General features: G+C 45.2%; 1 protein-coding gene across 1 annotated transcript in view; it reads left to right on the plus strand.

The window, feature by feature from the left end:
* Window positions 1-285: 285 nt before the first annotated feature.
* Window positions 286-27,478, plus strand: part of HAUS6 (HAUS augmin like complex subunit 6) — a 1,011,950-nt gene continuing 984,757 nt past the window's right edge. Inside the window, exons 1-2 of the mRNA XM_069625969.1 lie at window positions 286-711; window positions 20,671-20,766. Coding sequence (XP_069482070.1) covers window positions 590-711; window positions 20,671-20,766 — 218 coding nt within the window. The 5' untranslated portion in view covers window positions 286-589. The remainder of the gene's footprint in view (window positions 712-20,670; window positions 20,767-27,478) is intronic.

A 27,478-nucleotide genomic window follows, 5' to 3' on the forward strand; every position in this document is an offset into this window, starting at 1 on the left:
CCTCCGAGACCCGGCGATTAGGCAGGTTTTCGTAGGTGGTAAAAGGAAAAAAAAGCAAAAGGATACGCCCGTAGTATGCACAAATGAACACTGTCATTTCTGATTGCGCAGACATGAAAGCTGCAACAAAAGTCACTACTGGCATTCAGAGATCGTGGCGACAGTACTGTGTGTCGCTTCGGCTCTTGCTTGCTTTCACACTTTCGCCCGATTGGCAGAGATGAGTGTCCCCCCAGGCGATTTTCTATGACGTCACGAAGAGTGAAGCGCTGCTATTGGTTTAGAAATTTGGGCGGTTTGAACAGCAATGGCGGCTCTTTCGGAAGTTCACAGAGTAGTAGAGCACCCAGAGGAACTCATCTTAGGAGGAGTCTTTGTCGTAGAGTGACACCTGTTGTCATACAGAGTAGACGAAGACCTTGGATTTTTCTATTTTAGCAGGAAGCCTGCTCGAACCTTGGAATTTGCTGTCTGGAGACCTGGACCCTGGTTTTTCTTTGACAGTGGCTTTTCACTCCCTGCCCCCAGTGATGGGCCTCTGTGGCCCCGTACCTAGCGCGCCACCCGGGCTGTGAAACCTTCCCGCAGGATGAGCTGGAGCGGCGCTCGGCCATGGCACAGCAAGTACCTGTGGCTGCAGCTTCAGGCCCTGGGTTTCCAGGAAGCCCCCCCACCCGCCGGCAAGACGCTGAATCTCTCGACATTGGGAGAGTGAGTACGGGATTTATGTTTTATTGCTGGTGGTTCCCAAAACGTGCGATTTAATCAAGTGCATACAAGAGTACCGTTGTATACACCGTTTCGACTGAACGCCACCCATCCTGCTCCTCACATTCACAACACACTCTAGTTTCTTTTGTGCTACACCCTATTTAATGCGGAGAAATTTGCCTCATTGTGGAGCCTTACTGTATGTCGTAGAATGTGGGGTGGGGTGTGGTGAACATACCTGTATGCTGAAGTGTTTCTTCCATTGGTAGTCTAACCTCGCCAGGTTTCTTTGCTAACCTGCGTTCGTCCGTGTCTGTTTCCAGTTACTTAGTCTTTATTTCAGCATTTGTCTGTGACTTGCAGTTCTGTTGCATTTCTGACAGCGATGTTGGTATGCTAAAGCTTTATGTAAATACCTGTAGCGATCTGATTGTGTTTTTGTATTGAACTAGCAGTGTTTTATTTAGTAATGCGCACCAAAACCCTTAGATAGCTGGGTGCAGCAGTTAGAAGAATATTTAAAGCTTCGTAACAGAATACAGGCAAGTGCATAAAATATGATACAACACCAGGATTCAATTTGCATACAGGTTAGGTCTGGTGTCCATGGGAACTGGTAGTTACATGGATAGGCCAAAAGAGGGGAGGTCGATTGGTATACATGCAGTGTTCAGGCAGAGAGGTCGGGGTTCAGCTGAGGTTAATAGCTAAGTGTCATTGTTTCGTAACCAATTCTGTAGTTTTCGTCTGAAGCAGGGGTATGGCTGCTCCATTCTGATGGAAGCAGGTAATGCATTACAGCAGAGAGCAGCTTTAACAGGGAAGTTTAGATCCGCCTGCTTTGTATCTGGGAATTTCAAGGCAACGATGGTTGGATGCTCTAGTGTGGTGCGTTGTAATTTTTCTGGTCTGTCTGGCCGAGAGATATGAGGGGTGGTTGCATTATTGAGGCCTTTGTGGGTGAGGGATGCTGTTTTGAGTAGTAGCTCATTTTTAACCAGCGCTGGTCTCTTCTATGATTGGAGATATGCTCCCTTCGTGGTATATTCAGAGCTGCTCTCAGGGCATTATTTTGTAATATTTTGATTTTTGTTGATGGTGCTTTTGTTGGCTCCGGCATAAAGGGCATTATAGTAGTCTAACTTGGAGATTGGACTTGTTTTTTTCGTGATCGTGTGGCGTTCAAGTAAAAGCTTAGTGTTTTTACCCGATTAACTACTTTAATTACGTTGCCGTAGATGGTAAAAGCAGAGTAGTTGGGACTATGTTTTTTTAGGTTAGTCAGAGCCCAGGATCAGGATCTCAGTTTTGTCATCGTTCAGATGAGATCATGTGAAGCCATCCATGCCTGAATGAGGGGGTATATTCTGTTCACCAAAGCTGTGTCTTCGACAAAATTACCCGAGAGGGGAAGGAGGATCTGAGTGTCGTCAGCATAATTGGTATATGTGACGCCCAGTCGGTCAAGTTTGTCGAAGAGGGGCTTGGTGAAGATAGTATACATTGTTGGTGAGACACAGGAGCCTTGTGGGACACCACAGGAGATTTCGATTGGCTCTGCAGAGGCTGATGGGGAGAACAGTTTCATCGTGCGGCTAGCTAGGAAGGATTGAACCCTTGCTATAGCGTCACTCGAGAAGTGAGCAGCTGATGAAAGATGGCCGTATAATACTGCGTGATCCACCAAGTCAAAGGCTGCCGACAAGTCAAGGAGGACTTTTATCCTAAGAGGTGGTTGGCCTCCAGGTAGGTTTGGATTTGGAGGTAAGCTACTCTATCAATGATTTTGAGGAGAAACGGAACAATAGTAATGGGTCTGTAGTTGGTGGGGATGGAAGGGTCCAGTGTCTGTTTTTTTAAGAAATGGTAGAACCCACGATTCTTTGAGATTGGTTGGGACAGTGTTAGAGTTGAAGGAGGTGTTGATGAGTTTGGAAATGAAAGGAGCTGGCTCTCTGGCAGCATCCTTGATTATTTGGGCGGTGTAGCTGTCACCCTGGCAGTTGGAGGGTTTCAATGATAGTATAGCCTTTTCAGTAACCAGAATGGATATGTTGGTACATTTGAAAGGCGTAGTCAAGTTGGATATAGTAATGGGAGGAGTGGGGCGAGTCTCAGTAGGGCGCAGGGAGGCAATTTTGGCAGCTATTTTGGTCTGCAGAGTGGCTATTTTGTTGGCTAGGGCATTTTGGATGCTGGTGCACCATTGTTTGTTTTTCTGGACATTGTCTGTAGGTAATGTGGGATTTTCCATTCCGCGAAGGATGGTGAAAAGCTCCTTAGTATTGGAATTCGCTTTGGCGATTCTTTCATTGAATGTATTTCTTTTAGTGCAGATTATTTCCTTTTTATACATATTGGCAAAGTTAGTTAGTATAGTTTTGTTCTCGATAGTAGGGGCGTGTTGCCAGGTGGCTTGGAACTTTCTCTTTTTGTAACCTTAGTTCTTTAAGCTAAACTGTGGGGTAAACCATGTATTGAGATGGGCCTGTTTACTTTTACGAAGTTTAGTAGGTGCAATGATTTTGAGGGCTTTCAACATAGTATCATTAAAGGTGGATACTAGAGTGCTGGGGTCAGTACTGTAGGTGTTAGATAGCTTGGGTAGAAGGAGTGGGAGTAGTTTTTCCGCTGTGATGTCTTTTTTTTTTTTTTGTGCTTCTGGTGGGGAGTGGTGGTACTAATACAGAGTTTTTCTGTTTTGGTGACTTTATGGCGGTTGAGAAGTTGATCAGATAGTGGTCAGTCCAGAGTTGGGTTATTTTGGTGATGTGACAGTTTAGATTGGCTACCCAGTCTAAGGTGCACCCTTTTATGTGTGTCGGGGTGAGGACTTTTTGGGATGGGCCTAGATCAGTACGAATATTTTCAATAGGTAAGGCATGCGTATGCCTGGGGCCATTGAAACCCAGGTTGAAGTCACCTAATAGTAAGATCTGTGAGGTGTCTTTGTTGTTGGTGAGGAGGCTGGAGAGGTGTTCTTCGAATGTGCCAATTGGACCAGGGGGTCTATATACTAGAAAGATGGTTAAGGTACTATTGTCAGAGATGGGGAGTTTAGCACAGAGTAGTTCACAAGATTTAAGTTCGGGGGATGTGGATGGCCTCAGTGCTCGTTTAGTTTTAGCTATGATGGCAAGGCCACCCCCTCTGGCATTGGGTCTATCCACTCTAAGTATTTGGTAGTCCTCGGGTATGGCTAACATGAGGGCTGGGCCAGCTGCGTCATGGAGCCAGGTTTCAGTCACAGCTAGAATGTCTAGATCATCCATAGCGGGTATATCTGCTATTTCTGTGGAGTGGGCCAGGAGGGATCTGGAGTTGATAATGGCTCCAGTGATGGTTGTTGCTTTGTGTTGCCCTGGGGTGGAGGGAGGTCTTTGTTTACGGCTGTAAGTTTTAGCATGGGTTCTGTACCCTTTCTGCAGGTGGTGTATATAGGTAGACCTGAGCATTTTTCATGTTATGCTGTCTGTCAGAGAGTTGAGGCTGTTAGTCTTAGGTTCGTAAGTGTATGTGTACTGTAGAGTTTCTCCAAGACCTGTTGCAATGTTACTGTTTTTATTATTAATGATGAACGGTGCTCCTGCCGTCATATAAAACTCTAGCAATCTTTTGGGGTCCTTTTTTGGCTTGTAGTTGAGGGCATTTGGGCGACTGCTTTTTAATGTGGCACCAGAACTAGTACTGCTTTTGGAACATTGAGAACCTTAGGGGATTTTTCCAAGTTTGACTTTGCCCCCTTGCTTTGGTCATTTCCATGCATCGATAGTCTTGTGTTGTAAAATTGGATATCTGTTTTAAAAACCAATTCCATTCTTCTTAGTGTTGGGTTGTATAATACCCGCCCACAGAGTAGAATTGGGAAATATCAGGGGTCGAAATTGGACTTCATAGGGCAGAAGCTGGAAGTAGCTCAACTTTTCCTCTGTCCAGGATCTATTAAACAAGGCATACATTAGTTTTCAAAAATTGATTAGCAGGGTTTGCTAATTACATTCTTCTTGATTAGCAAATAAACCCGTTTGATTAGCAATTTTGTATTAATGTTTTTAATGTCACCAGAAGATACTTGTACCCAAGATATAAAATGAGCAACAATACAACAGTTTTGTCTACCGCTGAAGTAAGGCATTAGTGAGTTAAGTCAGGCCTTGAAAATTCCACTAGACGTGCAAGTTGAGTAATTTAGTTTACCCACCTGACTGAAGAGACATGCACTAGACCCATGGCAACGGACAACTCATTTTAATGTAATTTCTGTAAAATGGTGCGTGTCACCACAAACCCACTCTAGTTTGGCACACTGCTGCCACCCAGAAGCCAGCCATGCACAGTGAAACTTTTATTTGACATTTACTGCAAAGTAAAGTTTAAATAAGTTTCCAACATCCCCTGCAAATGGTACTGGACAGTCTTAAAATCTACTTAACTATGCAAGTGGGCGAAAATACTTTGCGCACCCTGAATGAATGTCTGTAAAAAGGTTAGCTGCCTGAATGGACACAAATGGATATGATAAAAAGGCTCTGAAAACAGTTTGACCAGCTCACTCTACTGCAGGTGCAAATATATAATACAATCCTAATCCGTGAGCTCTGGAGGCAAAGTACAGTTTTACAGTCTCCGTAGATGTACAGACAAACTATTGATCACTACTTTAAATATCAAGGTAGCTTTGTGTATTCGTTATGTAAAAGACTAAGCAGAGTGGATGGTGTAGCAGGCAGAGAACTAGGAAAACTAGGCAGAATATTGTAGTTTGCGGCCATCTCACTTTCAGTTTAGCAGGTATAGAGCAACATGGTAAAATATGTCAAGGAGTATGGGATCAGCTCATGGGTTGAGCACCAGTTGCAAGCTGTATGTAACCAGCATGCTACAGGACTAGGTTTGCAATCAAAGCATTTGGCCGCGGGTCATGTGCGTTTTCAAAAGGAAGAGGGATGGTAGAAACCCCATCTGTGTTGGCGCTGGATTGGTGAATAATCACATCTGATTGTTTCTTGATAAATGAAAGGCTAACCTGCCTTCGTCTTTCCTCTTCCATACTCCCTTGGTGCAATAAATCTGTTTTTATACAAACATAAACTTGTTTAAACATGATTCAGATGTTTGTATTTACCTATATGCTATGCTGCACATGTCACAACACCACTTATCACCTCACATAATGAACATGAACTATGTACTGTGAAATCACGTCACGATATGTCACGGAAAAGGAATTGAAGGCCAGAGAAATTAAGACTTCTAGCAATGCTAGAAACTACGTGCAAGATCTTTGATTCTCTGTCGGCTAAGTCTAAGCAGCAACCTTGTTTACACCTGGCTATGATTGGTTTTAAGGCTGCCTTTAATACGGTTAATAGAAGTGAGCTGTGGGCTAAAATGGAAAGCTTGGGTTGGCCGGGGGCCTGTTATTGCATGAAAAAGACCATGCTGCAGGTAAGACTTGACAGCAGGGGGTCAGTGTCCATGCCTGTTGAAACTGGACGCGGTGTGGATTTTTGTTACATTTACTGTATGGTTATACTGTATTTTAGTAGTTTGTATTGAAATTTTGTTTTATGTACTTTTTATATTTGAAATGAAGTTCTATGGAACTAAACATAATGATAGATAAAATGTATAGGTCCTACCTAGAGTAATTTCGAACCCGTGCAATGAAGTATGCAAGTTGCGGTTAGCCAACATGTCTTCCTCCAGAGGTTTTCGCCCGCAACTCACATGGTCCTCTCGCTAACTGTCGGCTGTGAGTTAATTTGTTATGTATATAGTGCTTCCATCCAAATGCTTTACATAACACATATTTACATTTATTATTACCCCATCGAAATTGGTACTCGCTTTATCAACCTCAGAAGAATGAAAGGCTGAGTCGACCTTGATGGAATTTGCACCTGTGACCTGCAGATCACAGCAACTGGCGCTTAACCCGCTGATTTTATCTTAATCTGTAGCATGACCGGGTAGCCATCCCCCATTCCCCCTCCCCACTGGTTTCTTTTAGTATTTAGACAGAAGTATTGACACCTCTGTTCATACTGCATATCTCCGATACATAGATACATAGAATAGGCATGTGCTGGGAGTGCACCCATGCCCAAACCCAAATAGGTGTTAAAAAGCTCAATTCCAGCATGCCAAAGTTTTTTTATTTTTAATCCTGGGTGCCAGATTGAGTCAAATGCTTTCCTGAAGTCTATAAACACTGCATTTCCCCTTTTAGTTCATATGTCTACTTTGGTATTTTGGAAAGCGTCCTGCTTGGATTCTTTGCATGGATTTGCTGTTTAGGATTCCCCCACCACCCCCCAGATTAAATGCTAGCAAGAAGAATTTTTGACTTTCTCGAAAATGCCATTTTATTTTTCTTTATTGTGCTCTGGGTACATTCTTCCAGTATTAGACTATAACCCGGAACTTGAAAGATGCTGAATTTCATATATAAGGTTACTGTCTGATTTGTGGTACGCTGAAGCTGTAACATTTTTGTTATCTGGATATGTATATGCTATCCAACTACTGCAAATGCTTCAGAAATCTGCTGCTCACATTGTCACTAAGAGCCGTAAATGGGATATCATTACTCTAGTACTCAAGATGTTGCACTGACTCGTGATTAAAAGAATAGTGCGCTCAAAAATATTATTGTCCCGAGGGTTCGGGCATGTGTTTTTTTTAAGCATACGTTGATCAATCGTACAAACATTTCCTATGCACCATACTGCAGTTTTCCTCTTTTTTACACATGCGAAAACAGGCAGCAGGGCGCGGCCATATTGTGATAATCTTATCTGTTGCCGCATTGCCCAAGGTGGACTGCCCTGTCGGCACTAAATCATTTCCCCAGCCCCTGAGGCTGACATCACCAAACCTATTGATCATCTCCATGATGTTACTGGGCAGCATAGCCAAACGCACCCAGTCATCGTAGGCTCACGCTAAACCTGGAATATCAACACACATCTCACAACACAGCTGTCCCAATTTTGAATATAAAACTATACTTTTTAAAGGAAATACTAAAACTGTACAATTATTAAAGTACTTTTATTTCACAATCAACGCTCCGAGAAGATCCGGCAATTACCATATTCAAGCGTTGTGGGTAATTTTTTTTCTTTGTTCGCGATCCACAAATGTTTATCGTGAGTCAGTGTTCCTTTTTGGGTATAAGAAGCGCATTGGACGCACCGTGAATTGCAAAGGCGTGGGCATCGGCTTGGCGCTAAGCCACCGTAAACGATGTCAGGTTGCTCCTTATCGCTGGTACCGCATAAGGGCATATCAGCCCGTGGCGATCGTCCCAAAAAAACGTCATTGTGATCCAGCCATTCAAGTGTATCTGCAGCTGCCGGTTAAAAAACCTGTCCGTTGGTATCAGGAATTGATGACAATCGCAGAAAGGCAGGATGTAGCTGTTTGAAAAACATAACAGAAATGTGTCTCAGTAGCCGATCTTTATTACAATTTATAATTTTACCCATTAATTTTGGCCTGTGTTAAAACTGGGAACACAGAGAAAACAACGTGCAAAGTAGTCTACAATTTGCTTCAGAGGTTAGTGCTATGGAGTATGTTCAGCTCGAAATGGGATGCGGAAGCTGACGCTACAATTCGAAGAACATATAGATGGCATTTTAACTAAATATTAGTGTGGAATTTGGCTTTTGTGGAACCTGGGGGAACCCAGTGGTGGACTACATGCATCTCGATGCTGGACTCCCCATGTGCCCGGGACAAAGACAAGTACACACACAGGTTGTATTTGCATGTCATTGCAATGTGCCACAAAGAACAACCCAGTACAATGTAAGCCAGCAATAGCGGTCGGCTAATAAGTTGACTCGTTGGTCTATAAAATCGTCGAAAGTGAAATTTGCATAATATTCGGCATTTCCATTCTCTCAGCGTAACGCAGAGACTTAGTTCAGATCAACACATTTTCATAAAAGGAAATTACAGGTTCCGTTGTCCAGTTTTGGAATGGTGAACCTTATCATATTTGACGGTATTACACCCCTCGATTCATTCATTCCTTTCGGAATCATCCCTTTCTCTCAAGGTCGAAAAACAATTGAACCGTATACTGTGCGATGCGTGGGCTTGCTCAGCTCGCAAACAAAAGTTCAAAGCCATTGACCTTCATTCACAATGGGAGCCAGTGGCTTTTCAGACCACAGTGGCATTAGAAACATTTTTCACAAGGAGCAAGTCTCGGGCCCTGACAAAATGTGCTTGTACGAGAATGTCCGAGCAATCCCTGCTGCAACCCCCTCCTGCCAGGCCGCGGTCCCCTGAACCCATGACCACAGTTATATTTTAGAGGCCTATAAATTGCACACGTGTTTGTACTATCCCACTTTGGGTCACTAGCGAGGTGAAGCGTGTGGGGGTCTTGCTCCTGATCCAACCAGCGGGCGTCGGGATTGATAGCTGACAGGTCCGGCCCATCAGCGCTAGAAAGGGGGTGGAGTGACGCATGTTAGTTTAGGGCAGAATATACTGTGACTGGGCTCTTGTTTTATTGGGAGGCACTGTGTGGTGGTCAGCAAGGAAGGGTCACACTTTTGGTACATGAAAAGAATAGCTTTGGAGGGGGACAAGGTTGAACAAGCAGTCATTTTCCATCAGCGGCAGTGAGAGGTACAGGAGAACATTTGTTGAGATGGATGAACAACTACAAGTTATGGTTTGGCTCTGACGCACACATGACATTGATCTCGGAGGAAGAATTAAATTAATACATTCTTTGTTCGCAACATCTTGTCTCGGCGCATCCATGAGAAAGGGACTTGTGAGGCGCAGGAGGAAAAATGGAGGGTACTCTGTGTTTGCGGCACTGCTGAGGGGGAGGGGAAACTTCGCAATGCCAGAATGTGGCCTAATCCAAAGTTGGAGTCGAGGGTACACAAAATGGAGTCAGTGTGTCTCGCAATAGCCCCACCACCGCTTATGTCGGAGCCTTCTTCCCCATGGCTGCAGAATGGCAAAGGAGGCGCCCCCCCACGAGTGCAAGGGCAGGGTGTCACTTTCACGTATAATGTAGGGGGGCTCAACCGACCCACTCCTTCCTTACATTAGCAACAACCCCAACACATGCTCCCATGAATATATTGGTCAGAGTGCAGCTATTTCTCACCAACAATCCACTTTGATGCACTGTTTTGCTCATAGTCGGTAGTTCTTGCGTGCCGAGTATCTTATCTAGCCTAGGTCGCATCCCTTTTGTGGGACGAGCAGTTATTCAGCTATTTGGGCAAATGTTTGGTAAAGCAACTGCAGAACCCCAAAGTTGCTTTCATGCTGTTATCCATCTGGCCGTCCCACAATTATTGAAGGTCCCACAGTAGCTCGACGAAACTGCGAAGTGTGAAAGCACAGCGTTGCATTTGTAAAAATGGTACTTGTTGAAAAAAAAATTGACAGAGGATAGATTTCAAAAGATAACTTGGATGCTTTATTTGGACACTTTATATAAACATTGTTGATCAAAAAAACAGATGGTAATCATTTGTATCTGGAAGTGAACTGTTGCACAAGCTCTGATTTAGGTGGACAGGGCACGTTTGCAATGTTTTGTGACAAAGTATGTGTCCTCGGAACAAAATTGCATGCAATTCTGTGAGTATGTATGTCCAAGAACATCATAAGATCTTTCACAAAATGAATTCCATTTCCTCGTAGATTGTCTTGACCACCCATTTTTTTGCTTCTTTTTGTAAAGGCCATTGTGTAGTGAAGCATCCCAAAGTTTCCCACAGTCCTCGATTGTTCACGCCCTACATTCTCGTTACTAGCTAATAACGCTAGTATTGTCCTATATTGCATCCAGTCTATGCCGAAATGCAATCTCTTGGGCCTGTACTTTAGGCACATATCGTGGAACACCTCCAAATCTCCCGTGTGACAGAAGTCTGTGAGTCCTTTCAGATCTCTTGATAGAGTTTTATCAAACACAATCTTCTCAAGAGCTTTGTGTGGAAGTGAAGATGGAATCGACCACTTCTTCTTCCGTTCCTGCTCCGGCCACAAAGGGCCATGTGCACATTGGTGGAAATGTTGGTTTTTCTGTCCAAGAGTGGACGTTGGACCAGTGGTGCATTAGTGACCGCCATTTATTAGTAGAATTTCCACAGACCCATCGCAAGTTTTGGAGCTCCACCAAAGATGGTTGCTGAAAGACTGGGACCACTGTAAAATATTTTCAGAATCTTTTTTTTTTTCAGCATCTGAGATTTTTTTATTGATTGACATCAAATTGATGGGGAATATTGGGACACTGCTCTCTCATTGTCTTGGCTATTGAAACGTGTCTATGTGGTCGATTTGCATTCCTCTCGATTGTTTTATAAAATCCCTGGACGATCTCCAGAGTTTCTCCATGGCCACTGAGGATTTACATTCGGACACCTGCACGAACACCGACCTAATTTTTTTTTAGTTTCCATGTCCTGAAAGTGTACTTTGCTTAAAATCCGGGGCTGTCACTGTCCATCGCCAGCTAGCCTGAACCGTTTTTCAGAGAATGTGCTTAGAATTTGTTCAATTTTCCAAGCTCCACTAATAGGGAATAGATATTGATGTTGTAGTACTGCGTTTTAGAAAGGAACTGGAGTCCCACAAATTGACAGAAACTGGACAACTTACTGAAACTAGAGCCACTGAAAAGTAAAGCAGCTGCACACAGTAGATTTCCAGCTGGCAGTTTCCCGAGCATCGGTTGAGCGGACCATGAGCATTTTGCATGGAGCATTTCACATGTGAGAAAAAACCACAAAAGATTCCAGGACTCAGCGCCAATAGTAAGGGTTGTTTATTAGCATGAGCCCTCTACTGGATAACGCGTTTCGGCTCCCACAAGCCTTTGTCAAATCAGGGCTATGTCAGTTCAAACAAATATATTAATATATTGAAGTATTACCATTCATACCACAATTCAAAAGTTTTCAAAATTACAAACAACATATCAAATTGGTAATTTGCAAACATGTATGCCATTGGTTCAGACAGAGAAACAAGGGTTGGTGAAGGGGAGGATTGATTGGGTTCAGAAAACATCACAGTAAACACAAAGATGTAAAGACAAAACGTAAATGGAGAGAGAAAATCAAAAAGTACCCATTAGTACAATTGAAAGATTAAGGAGAATCCTGATTTAGAAAACTAAGATATACATTAGACAATCTGCTTACCCAACGTAGTTCTGAAAAAATCTGTAGGGCTGTTGTCCGATATACAGTAATAGGGACAAATCCCAAGGACAAACTCTAGAATTGAAGAGTTAAAAATAACACCAAATTAGTCTAATATGATCATCAAACGGTCACCCATAGTGAAAATAAGGCAACCTATATCAAATGTGGAGTGGATACCCATACAGGTACTGGTCCCCATACCTTTATTACTGTTGGGTGGCTGCTAATATCATACTTTCGTAGCCAAATGCTTTAATTAGGTTAGCGCGGCATTCATGCCCCAATTATTATACTTGTAGGCACTCGAATTAGAGGTCCAATAGCCATTGTGTACATCTTGCACGGCAGTCCTGACAGGAAAGGTTACAAATGTAAACCCTCGCACCAGCGTATGTGCGAAGTGAGGTGAGAGCATTTGCTTTCAACGATTGTGTGCGGGCTGAGATGAAAGCATTTCTATATTTCGAGTAAGTACAGATTATCTACTTACTCTATTACTCCGTTTCAGTCGCGTCGGCTGCTCACATTGCGAAGGCAGCCGGCGCCATTTTGAATATCCTTAAAGAGGCATTTAAGGAACCATGGTAACGCGTCACATTGTTGCCATGGGAGCCTCTCTAGCACCTGCTCTCCATAGCTAAAGTGTTCAGCGGGCGCTAGTGCCGCCATACTGGATTGGTAAAACCTGAGAACAAAAGGACAGGCACTCGCGCGTTAACACAGTGCTTCCCAAACTCCATTGTTACAAGAATTGTTATAATGGGCAGCTACCACGGCCCCCATCAAAATACATAATCGAATATGACTGAGCATAATTTAGCGGCCAAAATCTCCCAGCATAACAAGCCTAATTACTGGCTAAAGTCTCCCAACATATCACTTGCTTCTATGCGAATTGTGCCCCATATGCAAAAGGCAATGTAATGTATAAAGTCCCAAGGTGTTATAACACAGTCACTAGACGAACATTTATTATTTAGAAATTATGTGTGCTAAACCCCATATAACCTAATATTGGACTATACTATAGCCCCTACCCTGCATTTTAGTCGCCAGTTCCCATAAGTTACCCATTCCTTCACTAGCAATACAAGGGAATGCTTATCTTTACGCAAAATGTAAGTGCATAATATCGGTAAATTAACTAAAACAAATAGAGACATTAGACCCATCATTTGTACAGAAACAAATAATATGAACACTCTACAGAAATGAGGCCATCTCCTTGTCATTGTTAAGGCCGGTAACGGTGGAATTAAAGAAGCATATAGTGTGTGCTTCTGACTGCCTCAAAGCCTTGAGTCTATCTCCTCGTTTACTCAGTGTAACTTGCTTGAGGCCTATAAATCTAATATCCACCTTATTTTGCATCTGATGACAGCTTTGCCAATGTTCTGCTAAGGGCAAAGAAATGTCTTGACTGTCAATTTTCGCCAGATGCTCACGAATGCGTATTCTTCTCTTTTGGTGCTGCCAATGTAAATCTTATTACAAACACAAACAATACAGTAAACAACAAATTTAGTTTTATAATTAATCCCCTGGCGGATGGACCATTTCTTGCCATGACCATCTGTAAATTCTGTCGTTTGTTGATGGGCATATCTACATTGAGTACACATGCCACACTTTCTGAAGCCACTGAAGTTGCTGGATAACCAGGTTATTCGATTCATTTTCTCAATGTCTGGTAATAGTGATGGACCGAGCATGGTTTTAAGTGTCCCAGCTCTCTTGAAGATCATGTGAGGTCTCTCCTCTATAACTTTAGTGATGTGATCATCAAGTTTCAACAGATACCAATGTTTCTCTAATATTCGTTGAATCTGCTGATGATCCCTGCAGTATTGCGTTATAAAGCAGGGTCCAGTTGGTCCATCTTTGTTTCTGTCAGCTTTCGGTTGAAGAGTATCTTGTTGTTGCATATGTATGGTTCTCTTATAAGCAGCTTTAACACATTTGTCCGAGTAGCCCCTGTTTTTAAAACGGTCTCGTAATAGCGAACATTCTTCTTTGAACTGCTTATCCTGTTGACAATTGCGTCTGGCTCTAATGTACTCTCCTAATGGTATATTCTGAATCGTAGGGTGATGATGATGACGACTACTTGCATGAAGTGTGGAATTAACCTCTGTCTTTTTCCTGAAAGTCTTAGTGTAGAGCTGGGTACCTTCTATTTCTATTGTCAAGTCCAAAAAGTTGATACTACTCTTATTGCATTCACTTGCAAACTGTATGTCCTAACAATTTTGGTTCAATGAATGAACGAAATCTTGAAATTCCTCTGTTCCCATCAATGATGCAAAAAACATCATCAATATATCGAGTCCATATTTTAATCCTTTTATGGAAGGAAGGTGATGTGTATACTATTTTGTCCTCTAGCATACCCATCACAAGGTTGGCTAGGGCTGGAGCATATTTGGTGCCCATAGCCACTCCTTTAATCTGTCGGTATATGTTATTGTCAAAAGTGAAAAGGTTGAGATCCAAGGTCAGTTGCAACATTTCTTTCAGCGTTTGAATTTGATTGTAATAAGAGGCGGAATCATTCCTGTAGGTGTAATCAATAGAGGCGGTTGCCCATTTATGGTGAATGGACGTATAGAGGGCCTTAACATCCAAGTGGCAAGGCAATAGGTGTTGTGCCATTCAAAGTTCTGTAACTTACGTATGAGACTTGTTGAGTCTTGTAAATACGATTTAAGCAAGGCTGCTCTTGGCTTAAGGATGGCATCTAAATATTCCGAGACATTTTCAGTTATCCACCCAATCCCACTCATGATTGGGCGTCCTTCCGGTATGGTATCAAATTCCTTATGTATTTTTGGAAGGAAATACATTGTTGGAGTCACTGTGTTGGAGTCACTGGTTCTTTCACTGTTAGAAATGTCCTTTCCTCATCCGTAATGAGTCCTTTCCTATGCCAATTCAAGATATTTTCTTCAAGTAATTCAACAGCTTCTTAAAGTTGTCAGGTCTTCTTATGTAACACCCGGGGGTTGATAGGTGATTGTTGGCCATCTTTAGGTAATCCTCCCTGTTCATTATAACAATGTCCCCCCCCTTTGTCAGCCTCCTTAATGACAATCTGTGTGTCTGATTTCAATCCTTTGAGTGCTGTTCGTTCTCCCTGTGTTAAATTGACACGGTTGCCCCTAAACTCTTGCCGATATTTTTTCTTTTTTCGTGCATCCATTTCATATAAATCCTGCGATACAGCTTTGTAAAAGGTGTCTATTAGGTTGTCCACCGGTAATTGAGGCACAAATTTGGAAGTTGTTTTCAACGCTTTACTAGTCAAGGTACTAGATCTCACCCTTAGTTCATCCAGAATATTGAATATAGCAAATTGCTCTTTTTCTACTAAAGATCTGACCAAAAAGGTGTCTTCAATATCTTGAATCGAATAATCACTAGTTGGAATTACTGGGTCTTTTCTTACAAAGCTGCCAGGTGCCTTAGTAGCAAAAAACTTTTTAAGTCTCAACTTGCGTACAAATTTAAACAAGTCTATATGTACATCTACTTTGCTTGAGACACATGTAGGTGCAAATGATAAGCCCTTGTTAAGGAGACATCTTTTATCCGCAGTTAATTCTCTTGTGCGCCTTGTACATCACTTTGTCAAAATACACATTTCGAATTTCACATGTGGCTTGTATTTTGATGTTGCTGCCTTGTGATACACTAGTCACATTCACCAATGGCTTCCCGCATACTTCCCCTCTCACTGGATGCACACATTTCAGCATCATAATAATCTCCATTAGCAGCTCGTGAATACAATGTATTTGGGCTCCTTTATTAGACTATCATCCTGCATGATTGTTGTTTCTGACCCAGCTGTGGTTGACATATCAGCCCAACTGGACAAACTGTAGTCAATCTTTGTCTAGTTCATCGGTCAGTTGTGTTGATGCTTCAGTCTCTGCTATTTCAGCTTCTGCTGCTTGAACACAAATCGGAGAAAACATCAATGTCGATAGTTTTTTGGGTGGCCCTTTTTTGGTGGGTGTCAAGCGGTCTGCGTCTAATTCTAAAGCATCTTCATTACATTCAGTTTCATCTTCATCTGGTGGAGCTCTTGCATTGTAGCAATGGTCCAACAACACTTTGCTTGCTTCAACAGTCACATTCAATTAATTTTCTGGCCATTGGGCAAAAGCATCTCTAGTCTGCTTATTGATTTGAACATGCCGTGCCTCAAATAATAGTTGCTCCATGGTCAGATCGGTTTGGCAAGCAGCATCTCTGATTTCTGTAGCTGTCTGTGTCTGCATAGTTCGTGCACCGTCGGGCAACTAGAAGACAGGTTGGGAAAACATGTTTAATGTAAATTCAACATACAGTATATGGTACTTGAGATTTTAAAAAAAGCATGAGTATCCATTAAAAATAAGTCATTTGTATTTTAAATCAAATTATTCCATCGCACACATGGCTTACACAGATACCCTTGTACGCCGTGTACATCACTTTGTCAAAATACACATTTCGAATTTCACCTGATTGATGGCTAGTTTACTCAGTGAAAAATGACTGTGCGAAACCCACTGATTGAAATGTTGCACTGAAGCAATTTGCAAAAGATGCTAGTTTATAATAATGTCAATGTTTAATGGTATCAGATCTAGGACTAACTTTCTTTCATTCGATGGAACTGTCAGTACGCATGCCTCTTGCTCTGTATCGGCTCCAAAGGTTGATGTAATTGTAGTCGAAGTACCAGCATCACCCTGTAAAACAGTACTTGTTTTAGTATGGATGAAAGAAAGTGAAATTGAACACACAATGTGATGCAGACAATGGTACATATCAATAAAAACCCATAAATGAAACATTATGTAAACAAACGACAGGATACATAAATTTAATCATATTATCTCAAATTCCATGCATAAAACATTTCCGGAACTGAATAGCTAAATAAAAACACCTAATGCGTGCTCAAAGTTGGTCTTGACTCCAGGAAAGACATGGATGCAGAATGATGCTCCTTCATATTCGGTGCATTGTCATGGAGTTGTAAAGGGGAAAATTAGATTTGATTTAGATATGCTAACCTAAGAAATTGACATGTTATGCAACCGATTACGAAAAGATTATGCTTAATTCCAAGGCCACTATAGCATAGTTATCTGTGCCCATAAATCGTTTTCTATCATGCTCCTAAAACCAAGGACCAATGTTTAGCAAAATGGGTTTAGTTATAAGGCAATACAATCTTTTAAATATGAAAAGTATTATAAGGGACATTTACACCTAAAACACCAATCCATCCATGTAGTTACCTGTTCAGTACCCCAAGGCCTACAGCTAAATCGGGAACCGTGACTCACCTGAGGCAGCGTCTGCATGAATAGAGTTGGAATTGCATTTGGAAGCAATTTACGAGACAAGTCAATGCTTCTTTGTGTACTGCGATTGGTCGTACATATTCGTGGCAAAGTGCAGGCTGCAGATGTGGAATCTATCATCCCTCGAGTCCCCCAAGACTTCCTGGCTCTACTTTCAAGGTCTTCCGGCACAAAATCTGCAATATCTGATCCATTCTCTTATTAAATCTATATTCCTCGGGAATACATGCATTGTAATGCCTTTGGGTTTGTTATGGGTCTTAGAGCGGCAACCGTAAACCATACATGCAGGCATTGCTGGCAATTCAACATTATTAGAAAATTAGATGGATGGAATTATATCATACATATTTCTATGCAATCTATGATTTGGTCACCGAAACAAAACCTGTATAGCGTAGGCGGCTGTATTATAGTCAAACTTTCATACACAATTCATTGATGTGACTCAAATCGTAACATGTTACTCGTCCTTTGAAAGTACTATTGTGCATCAAAAGGAAACCTGCTTATAGAGACGGTCCGCGAAGGATGCACTTCGATCCCAATTGACACTGATGACAATTGCTATATATCGATAACATAACAAATTAAACTTGCGTCCATGGCAAAGAGACTACTAAATACACTACTGGGTACGTTCGTTCGAAATAGATGGACATTTAAAGATCAAGGAGATCTGATTAGGTGACCTACCCTTACCTTGACAAACAAACAGTTGGATTCAGCAAGCAGGGTAGTTTGTGGCAGGAGAACAGGGAGATGTTCACAGGTAGCACAATGATGAGCTGACTCGCAGTGGTCACAGAAGTTCTCAGGTAGCACGTTCACGAGTTGACTTGCAGTGCTCAGATGTTCTCATGATAAATATCAAGTGGTTTATAAAGAATTCGAAAAAGTGGGTGTGTATGTGAATGACTGACGTGTATATGGCGTGTTCTTATGTGGATTGCAGGGATGCGGCGTGCTTCAAGGGGAGCCTGCGTGGAAACGCATACCTCGGGTGGGCATGTGAACAATGAACCCTGTGCGGAAGATACCTTTTGAAGTGTATATGGCGTTTGGCACCTTGGCTGTGTCCACCCCTGGCAGCCACAGGCGCTAACAGTCATTGATTCTGGAGGGGTGGATGGAGGGGCCTGAGGCGTGCAGGAAAGGGCCGGAACACTGCTGAATGGAGACGTACTTGATTCACTGAAAAACTGAAACGGCCATTGATCAAAGTTCCGTTGTTTTATTTTGTTGCTGATTTTGATGGCACAAATGTACTACACGTTAACTTCTGGTTGCAGCACAGTATGATAAAATCCCCCTGTACTGACCGCTGTCACTTTGGGAAAGTTTCTCTAATGGCACCAACGACACATGCGGGTATTATTCGTTGAATGCGGTGTCTAAGCCTCCCCTGAAGCAATCATGCAAACGAGCGATAGGCCACCAGCCTGTTCCATCTGTGAAAGAGGATACAAACTGTTTTTTTAAATGAACAAGATAAGTATATTTAACCTTAGTTGACAATGACAAATCTTGTATCTAATGGCATTGTTGCCAGTGCAAATGTTACTTAGACACTGTACAATATTGAACTGTGCATTCCATTACATTTGGGACACAAAGAAATATTGCTTCATGGCTGTACATGAAATAAACATAAGGAGACCACTATGATTTCCCCAAATTGCGAGTGATGTATAGAATTGCAAGACTATATTTGTTTAGCATTGATAGATCAAAGTTATGACAATATAGGTCAGTACCATTTCATGGTTGTCTCCTAAGTGACATCACAACTAGAGTCCAGTTACTCGTTAGTTGGATTGCGAGGGCGAACTGTTGCTCGGAGTTCGTGCATAAGCACCATCATAATCCTCAACACAAACCGTGTGAGGCAGGCTGTCCTGAAGTCTGGCAGCTCGGTAACGCATTGCGGCCGTGTCTCGCCTTCTGATATGTAGGACAATCATCCGGAGTTTTCTCGGCAGCAGCAGTTCTCCTCCTGGGTTGGCATTACCGCGCACCGTTTGCAGGTACACCAGGTGGAAACGCAGTCCACGCGATTTGGCTCGGGCTCTTGATCTGTCGAATTGTCCTCCCAACTGTCTTCTGAAGCCCCATCGTTTGCGCATCTTTCTTTTTCGAGTAATTCCACCTCGGAATACTCCAGCTCATACTGGTAGGGCTGTATTGTTGCCATTATGGGGCAAAAATATTTTTTGATGGTAATGGTACTAGTATCTGTTTGCACGGGCTACGAGCGATGAAGGTAGCTGAACAGAGCACAGAAACGAGGCTCAGAATACTCAAAAAAAGACAGTGAAACGATTGGAAATGCAAATCTGATGTCTCTTGAGAAGCGGTCTGTTTATACTTATTGAGAAAAAAGGCGTACTGCCATTTCCCTGCAGACACGTCATTAGCTGAAGCACAGAGAAAGTTGACACAAGACGTGCATTGGCGTTGTGAAATGGGTGGTACGTGTCTAGTGATCTCAGCCTGAGGGGCGGGGGATATGATTTAGTGCCTCCAGGGCAGTCCACCTTGGGCGATGTAGCAACAGATAAGATTATCACAAGATGGCCATGCCCTGCTGCCTGATTTCGCATGTGTTTACCGTAGTTTTTTTTTAAATTTTTTTTTTTTTAAAGTGCATCGGAAATATTTGTACGATCTATCAACGTATGCTTAAAAACACATACCCAAACCCTGCACAGTTCTGGGTGAAAGACTATGCAACAGCTTTAATATATGCATTAGACATTCCTGATCTCTTGCTTTTTTAGAAAAAAAGGCAAAACCTTTCTGTTCGAACAGTAGATAATTGCTCCTTTTCTCTAATTCGTTATCTACTTGGGCCTTTGTGGTGGTCTGGGCACTGTGCAATCCCTAGGTGGTAGAGCCTCCAAGACTGCGTGAAATAGCTAATTTTCTTCAACATAAAATGAGATCGTGTTTTTGATGCTTCTCAGGTAGAAGTAAATGGTGTACTTCACACTAGGGGCCCATAAGTGTACTAATCGAATGTAGAAAGGGTGGGTGTTTGACTTATACTTTGTATCTGATGACTGACTTAATTGGAATGTTTTATGTAACTCCCCACTGATATGTTGCTGCTTTCTTTGAATTATTAGATACATTGGATGTATATTTGCTAGCTGAATAAAAAGCGGTTAGGTGACAGTTTTCTGTTTTGGACGTAGGGGACAGCGCTGTGGAAATGTAGCTGTTGTTTCAACTTAGTATTGTCTACATCATTATGTATGCAGATTAATTTGTGTTTGATTCTGCTCCAATTCTTATGGGAGCTGTCACCATACGTTTTTGCAACTCAAACTTATATTTTTTGTCTTTGACACCTGAACTTTAGTTAACTATCTTTTCTCTCTTTGCTATGATAGGCATATGTTTGACAAGCCGAACAGGGATGCCTTTTACATGGTTGCACACTTTTTATTCTCGAGATTGGATCCAGCGCGCTGCAAGGAAACTTTCAGGTACGACTATTTCTGAGGATTACTAAACTGTACACTATTTTGCAAGTTCAGGTAATGCTGTTTCGATTTTTAGTTGATGGGGGCTGACCTTATGTAATTCAATTCAATACTTCATTGATCCACGGAAATGTTGTAACCATGTCAGCTGACCTTTTCTGTAGTGAAGGGTTATGCTACATGCGGTTTGGAAGCGATCACTGCCATTTAATGGGCGTTCAGGATTTGCTGCACGCGTCTAAGATTCCAGTATATGGTACACTCCCATTGCATAGCAAATGACAGTGCATAGTGTACAGGCTCAAAATGTGCACATGCCACCAGCAATTGGCTAGTGATAATTGCCACTGTTGGCGTGTAAAATGTTGGTGTGTGTGTAGAACAGAGGTGTTTTATTTATTTTTTAAATGACTGGCCTTTGACTTCAATTTGAAATGAGTACCCCTGCTGAAGTTATAACATTGTCATACCTCGCAACTCGCACGCTTTAAGTGGGTTTCACCCACCTTGGAATTAGTTATTTCACCCGTCCATTTATTTCAATGCGTTTTCGCCCGCCATGCAGAAAAAGTTTGAGAGGTGTGCCTTGCATGGAGGAGATCTCATTTTGACCCTGCTTAGCAATTACAGTTCAACATTGGTGGGAGCAGGCTGGTTTTACCTTCTCCTTGCCACCAGCAGTTAGAAACATATTGACGTTAACTGTGTGTTTGGCAATGTACATGAAAGAGCTTGAGCAAACATTTAGAAAAACATTTGTAGTCTACTGGGCCTTATATAACGGACATAAAGGAATAGTTTGCGTTTCTCTTGGACGTTGGGTTTGCAATGTACTAGCTTCTCCAGCATGGGGTCTGGCATGGATTCACATGCTCATGAATATTCCCCGTCGTCAGGCTGGGAATCCTCGATAAAGAAAAAATCGCTTTGTTTCGTTTCTGAACTGTCTTTCTTCTGATAACCAATAACCAATCGCTGGTCTCTGGGTCATAATGCCCCAGCCAATGACTGCCTTCTACCTAAGCCCCTCCTCTGGCAGCCATCTTCAGATTTTTACCGCACGTTCAAGTGTTGGGAGTCCTCGTGCTATAGCTCTTGCTTTTACTGCGTGTTGCGTTTTTTCAAAGAGTTTTACTCTAATTTTTCAGTCAACGAGAGCCTCAATCTCCACCGATTCGTTTTCTGATTAACGGGGACCTGTTTAAAATTTTACGCCCCCTCAAGGGGGATTTTTCGTCGGATTTCACTTCTTTGAGGATTCCAGAAGATCTTTGAGGCCTACCCCGCATGGACATGGCCCAGGACAAAGGAGACACGACGCCCGTTGGCTCCAATCTGTTTAGGCTCTGCCCAGGATGTGGACTGCAGAACGTCTTCAAGGAAGATGAACTCTCCCAGGGTCTCTACTGCCTGTACTCCAAGTTACACGGGGGGAGGACTGTGCGCTCTGCAAGAACATGTCCGTCCGGACCATGAAGGACTTACGTACACGACTCGCTAACTGGCTGGAGGCGAAGAGCCCAGCAGCAGGTGAGAAGAAGTCTGAGCGGTCTTTTAAGACCTTTGAGGGTGCTCTGGCGTTGGGGGTCCAACAGAAGGCAAAGCACTGAGAGTCCGCGGGCGCCGGGAGCGCTGTTGGTTCAGGCTCCTCGGCTGCCATGCCGGGCACAATGTCACCGACGCCATCAACCACGAGCGAACGCATCGGCTCGGTGAAAAGGAAGTCTGAGAACCCGGTTAAGCTTCGGGAGAAGCCCCGGTCGGTCCCGACAGAGAAAGCCAAGGGGGAGCGAGGCGGTGACCCCTCCCCCCAACCCCCCCCCCCCCCCCCCATGGTGAAGGCCTCCGACGCGCCTAAGGCCCAGATTCACCCGGCTAAGGCCTCGATTGAGGGAGTCGTGGCGTGCCTGGAGAAGCCTGCGGAGGCGAAACCAGTGGAGAGGGCACCCAGGCCTAGAGTTTCCCTGCTCTCCCGGAGGGAATCGTTTCTCCAAACAATCGAAGACCCCCGTGAAGCCCCAGGCTGAGAAGGGGGTGGGGGGGAAAGGAGCGGCAGTCCTAGCGGACTCGGATACCTCCTCCGAGGATGAGCTGTTGGTCATCAAGGCAGTCCTGGACAAGAGGTTTGAGGTCAGGGCCTGCGGGAAGGATCCCTACAAGGCGGACGTGGAGAGCGAGGGTGGAGCCGACGAAGAACGGCATGTTGAGGAGGAACCGGAGGAGCCTCTGCCGAAGCTCCCGTCGCAACCGATACCAACACCGCCGGACAGGTCGGATGACATCTTGCTGGCACGGCAGACCCTGTTCACAGAGATAAGGACAAGGTTGCACTTACCGCCAGTGGATGATCCATCGCTGCCTGGACCGTCGGGAGCCCTCCAGCAAATCGGAGGTGAGTCCATCCACCCACACCTTTACATCCTTCACTTTCATCCCCTCCTCTGAGGGATGAGACTGAGACGGGGACGGACAGCGGCGGAGACAACGGAACACCTCTCCCATCGCCCCCTCCCCGGGCTTCTTCTCCTGATGAAATTGGCTCATTTCACACCATGATTGCCAGGGCCTCAGAGCTTTTCCAGCTATGCCCCGAAGAGCAGGAGGAGGAGGGATTCCTTTATTAGCGTACTGTCAGTCCCGCTGTTGGACGACATCTGGGACGAGGGACTGTCCCTGCTGAATAACCCGTCCACGGCCCCTCCGAAGAGAGACGGGTACGAGAAGTAGTACCAGGTCCCAGATTCCGCTCCTATATGTGTCAAGGAGCAGCCATCCCCGGACTCTCTGGTCTCCGCGGCGGCCAAGAAGAAATCGGCAGGGGCGATGGCATCTACTTCACTTCCCCGCCGGACAGTGAGGGGAAGAAGCTGGATGCCATGGGACGTCGGGTCATCTCGTCGGCAGCGACGACCCTTAAGGCGGCCAACGCTCTCGATATCATGGCCCGTTACGGTAGGGTTTAAAATCACCCCCCTTCTGGACTTCCTCCCGGACAACAAGAGAGCGGAAGCCCTCAAATTCCTGCAGGAGGGCGAGGTGGTTTCGGGTCACGCCATCACGGTAGCCACGGACATCACCGATACCGGGTTTCGCCAGATGGGCAACAGCGTTTGCCTTCGCGGGCACGCTTGGCTCAGGGCCACCGATCTCCGTCAGGACGTACAGACCAGGGTACTGGGCATGCCCTTCGACAGGAACAATCTGTTCGGCAAGGCAGTGGACGAGTCACTGCAGACAACGAGGTGGCCCGTGCCCTTGGCGCGCTACATCGACGGCCGTCCTTTCGGACCTCCGGAGGCAAATCCCAAGGTGCCTGCAAAGGATTCGGCAGCAGCTCTTCGTCATACCGCCAGGCGGCCCGTTCTTCTTCGCAGGAAGCCTACAGAGGCCGCAACAAGGCCGGTGGACATCGCCGCCAAGGGGGCAAGGCATCGGCGAAGCAGGACTGAACCGGCCATGGCATCGGGCCCCCACCAGAGCACAACTACTTCTGGAGGTACGAGAGCGATGCTGGCAAAGGGCACGATAGAACTCGTCCCGAAGAGGCTGCAGGGTATACTCATGGTACTGCCTCGTCCGATCATGGACCTCCACCGCCTGAACAGGTACATAAAATCCCCAAAGTTCCGGAAGGTCACCCTTCAGCACGTGCTGGGGCAGCTGAAGAAGGGGACTCCTGTCGTCGCTGGACCTGGAGGATGCATATTTCCACATCCCCATACACAAAGGACATCGCTTCGTGGTCCAGGGGAGGCACTACCAGTTCAAGGTACTTTTAAATCGCTGTGTATTCTGGTCAATGTGACATTTTCTACATATCTATACCATTTCTTCTGTCTGCCTGCGGTACAAAACACCACCTCCTCATATTTCTCCCTTCAAATCCCTCTCTCCACTTGCATGTCTCTGCCTGCAAAGCTCTCCCTCTCCATGGCGCTGCCTACCACCACCTTCTCTGTCTGCGAAGCCCCGACCAGGCTGATGAGGCCTCCCTTGCCTTCTCCACTCGGACAAAGGTCATGTTATCTCTGTCTGCCGAGCAAACTGTTTACGCATACTTGTACACTGTAACTCTCAACTTTTCTGTGGAACGACAGCTTCTGAATGGCTTCGTTCAAGATGGCTTAGGAGCCAGCTACATGCTTTCTAGCGTTACTCTTTCTCTCGCAAACCCAAGCGCTATCTATAATGCAAACTTCATGCATATTCTAAGTGCACACTCATGCAGGTCTCTCTACATTGCATACATAATACATAACAAATACTCTGCATGTGCCTACAAATATAACATGTGGATAGTCTAATGATGTCACTACTTCATGTCACTACTAATCAGTACTAATCATGGGTAACTAAACAGGATGCAATGATGGATAACTGAATCCCTAAATGGGTAATGATTCTGTAATGATAACAAACCAGGCTTCTCCATACTATCAGGTTTCACACCAAGCGTCTTCACCAAGTGCCTGGCGCCGGTGGTGGCGCGGCTGCGCCTGCAGGGGGGGATCCACGTCTACCCCTATCTGGATGATTGGCTAATCCGAGCGAAGTCACTGGGACTCTCCGTCGACCACACAGCGAGGACCGTCCTCCTGCTCACGGAACTGGGGTTCTCTATCAACTTTGAAGTCCTGCTTGGTGCCATCGCAAGACGCCCTATTCCTAGGTGCCAGGCTCAACATGGTGGCGCTACTAGCTTCACTGTCAGAGGAGAGGATAAAGGCCATCCTGGGCAAGGTACAACGGCTTTTGGCCATGGAAGTATCCAGGGTGAGGTCCATCAAGTCCCTGCTCGGCATGATGTCATGCATATACCTTGTGCGTCTGTGCAGGTTGTGGATGCGGCCACTGCAGGAATTCCTCGACGCCCGTTGGATACAAGTGGCGGGAAGCTTCGAAGACCAGATCTCCCTCAACAAGACTTTCCGTCAATCGATCCGGTGGTGGGGCACCCGCCCGCATCTCGTGGCAGCAAGACTTCCCGACCCCGGCACATCAGGAAGCGGTGACGACGGATGGCTCCCTGGAGGGATGGGGCGCGCACACCGGAGATCTTCGCAAGAGACCTTTGGCTCCCGGAGGAGAGGTCTCTACACATCAACATCCTGGAGCTATGGGCTGTGTTCTGGGCCTTAAGGTCCTTCCATCCCTTAAGGGCAAGGTGGTACGGGTCTTCACTGACAACACCACCACGATGTTCTACATCCAGAAGCAGGGGGGGGCACCAGATCCCAAGCTCTATCCAAGGAAGCGCAGGATCTGTGGCACTGGACCATAGCCCAGGGGATGTTCCTGGTGCCCTTTCATCTGGCAAAAGTGAAGAACACTGTCGCCGACTCACTCAGCAGGGAGCTGCACTCTTGCCACGAGTGGGAGCTTCGGCAGGATCGTAGATCTTCTATTCTGACGATGGGGCAGTCCCCAGATCGATCTATTTGCGACGGCAACGAACACCAAGTGCTGGAGGTTCGCCAGCAGGCTTCCCCAGCCGAGGTGCAGGGGGGAATTCATTCTCCTTCCCCTGGGACGGCCTGTTTCTCTATGCATTCCCACCGTTGATGCTGCTACTGCGACTCATCAGTCAACTCAGATGGTCCGAGTGCAGGATGATCCTCGTCGCACCGGCGTGTCCTCAAGCTTCCGACAGACGCGGATCTTCTCGCCAGGGAAGGAAGCACGATCCTGCATCACGACCCAGGATCGCTGAACCTGCATGCCTGGCTCCTGCAGCACTAGAGTTTGGAGGCTACGATATCCCGGCGGACTGCAAGGAGGACTTGCCATGGCCAGGGCGTCATCGACCTTTAAGTGCTATGGACATAAGTGGAAGAGGTTCTTTGTCTGGTGCTGTGCACAGAAGATGAACCCTCTACGGATTACGGCCCCTCAAGTGCTGCCGTGCTTGCGGTCACTGGCCAAGGCGGGGCTGGCCCATGCCTCCATCAAAATTCATCTGGCGGCTATCTCCCGCTACACCAGAACTCTGGGGCGGTCCATCGCTGTGGTCCCACCGCCTGTTGAAGGAGTTAATGAAAGGACTGTTCCGCTCGTTCCCGCCGGTGAAGGCTGTGGCCCCGGCGTGGGAGCTCAACGTGGTGTTGACCTGGCTCATGGATCCACCATTCGAGCCTTTGCATTCGACGCCTCTGAAATTCCTGTCGTGGAAGACAGCGTTTCTTGTGGCCATCACCTCTGCACAGCGAGTGGGAAAGATCCAGGCCCTCTCCTGTAAACTGCCGTACCTGACATTCCACCAGACAAGGGTAGTCCTGAGGACGCACCCCTCCTTCATGCCCAAGGTGCCGTCGGACTTCCACCTCAACGAGCCCTTGGTGTTGCCTGTTTTCTTTCTGTTGCCTTCGTTACCGGCCGAGAGGACTTTGCACTCGCTGGATGTGGCTAGAGCGCTGAAGTTCTACGTGGACTGCACAAAGAATTTCCGGAACACTGCACAGCTGTTTGTGAACTTTGTCCCTGTGAACCAAGGGAAGGCCCTCTCCAGGGCTTCCTTTTCCAGATGGCTCTCTGGCTGCATCATGCACTGTCACCGGTTGCCAAACCAACCGTTGCCCGTCCGTCTGAGAGCCCATTCGACCAGAGCGACCGCTGCTACTACGGCGTTCCTGTCTGGTATGCCCCTGTTGAACATCTGCAGGGCAGCTACGTGGAGGTCGATGCACACCTTCATGAAATTCTACTGCATCGACCGGGA

Source organism: Ambystoma mexicanum, chromosome 6p (assembly GCF_040938575.1).
Source record: "Ambystoma mexicanum isolate Mex_15411 chromosome 6p, UKY_AmexF1_1, whole genome shotgun sequence".
NCBI lineage: Eukaryota > Metazoa > Chordata > Amphibia > Caudata > Ambystomatidae > Ambystoma > Ambystoma mexicanum.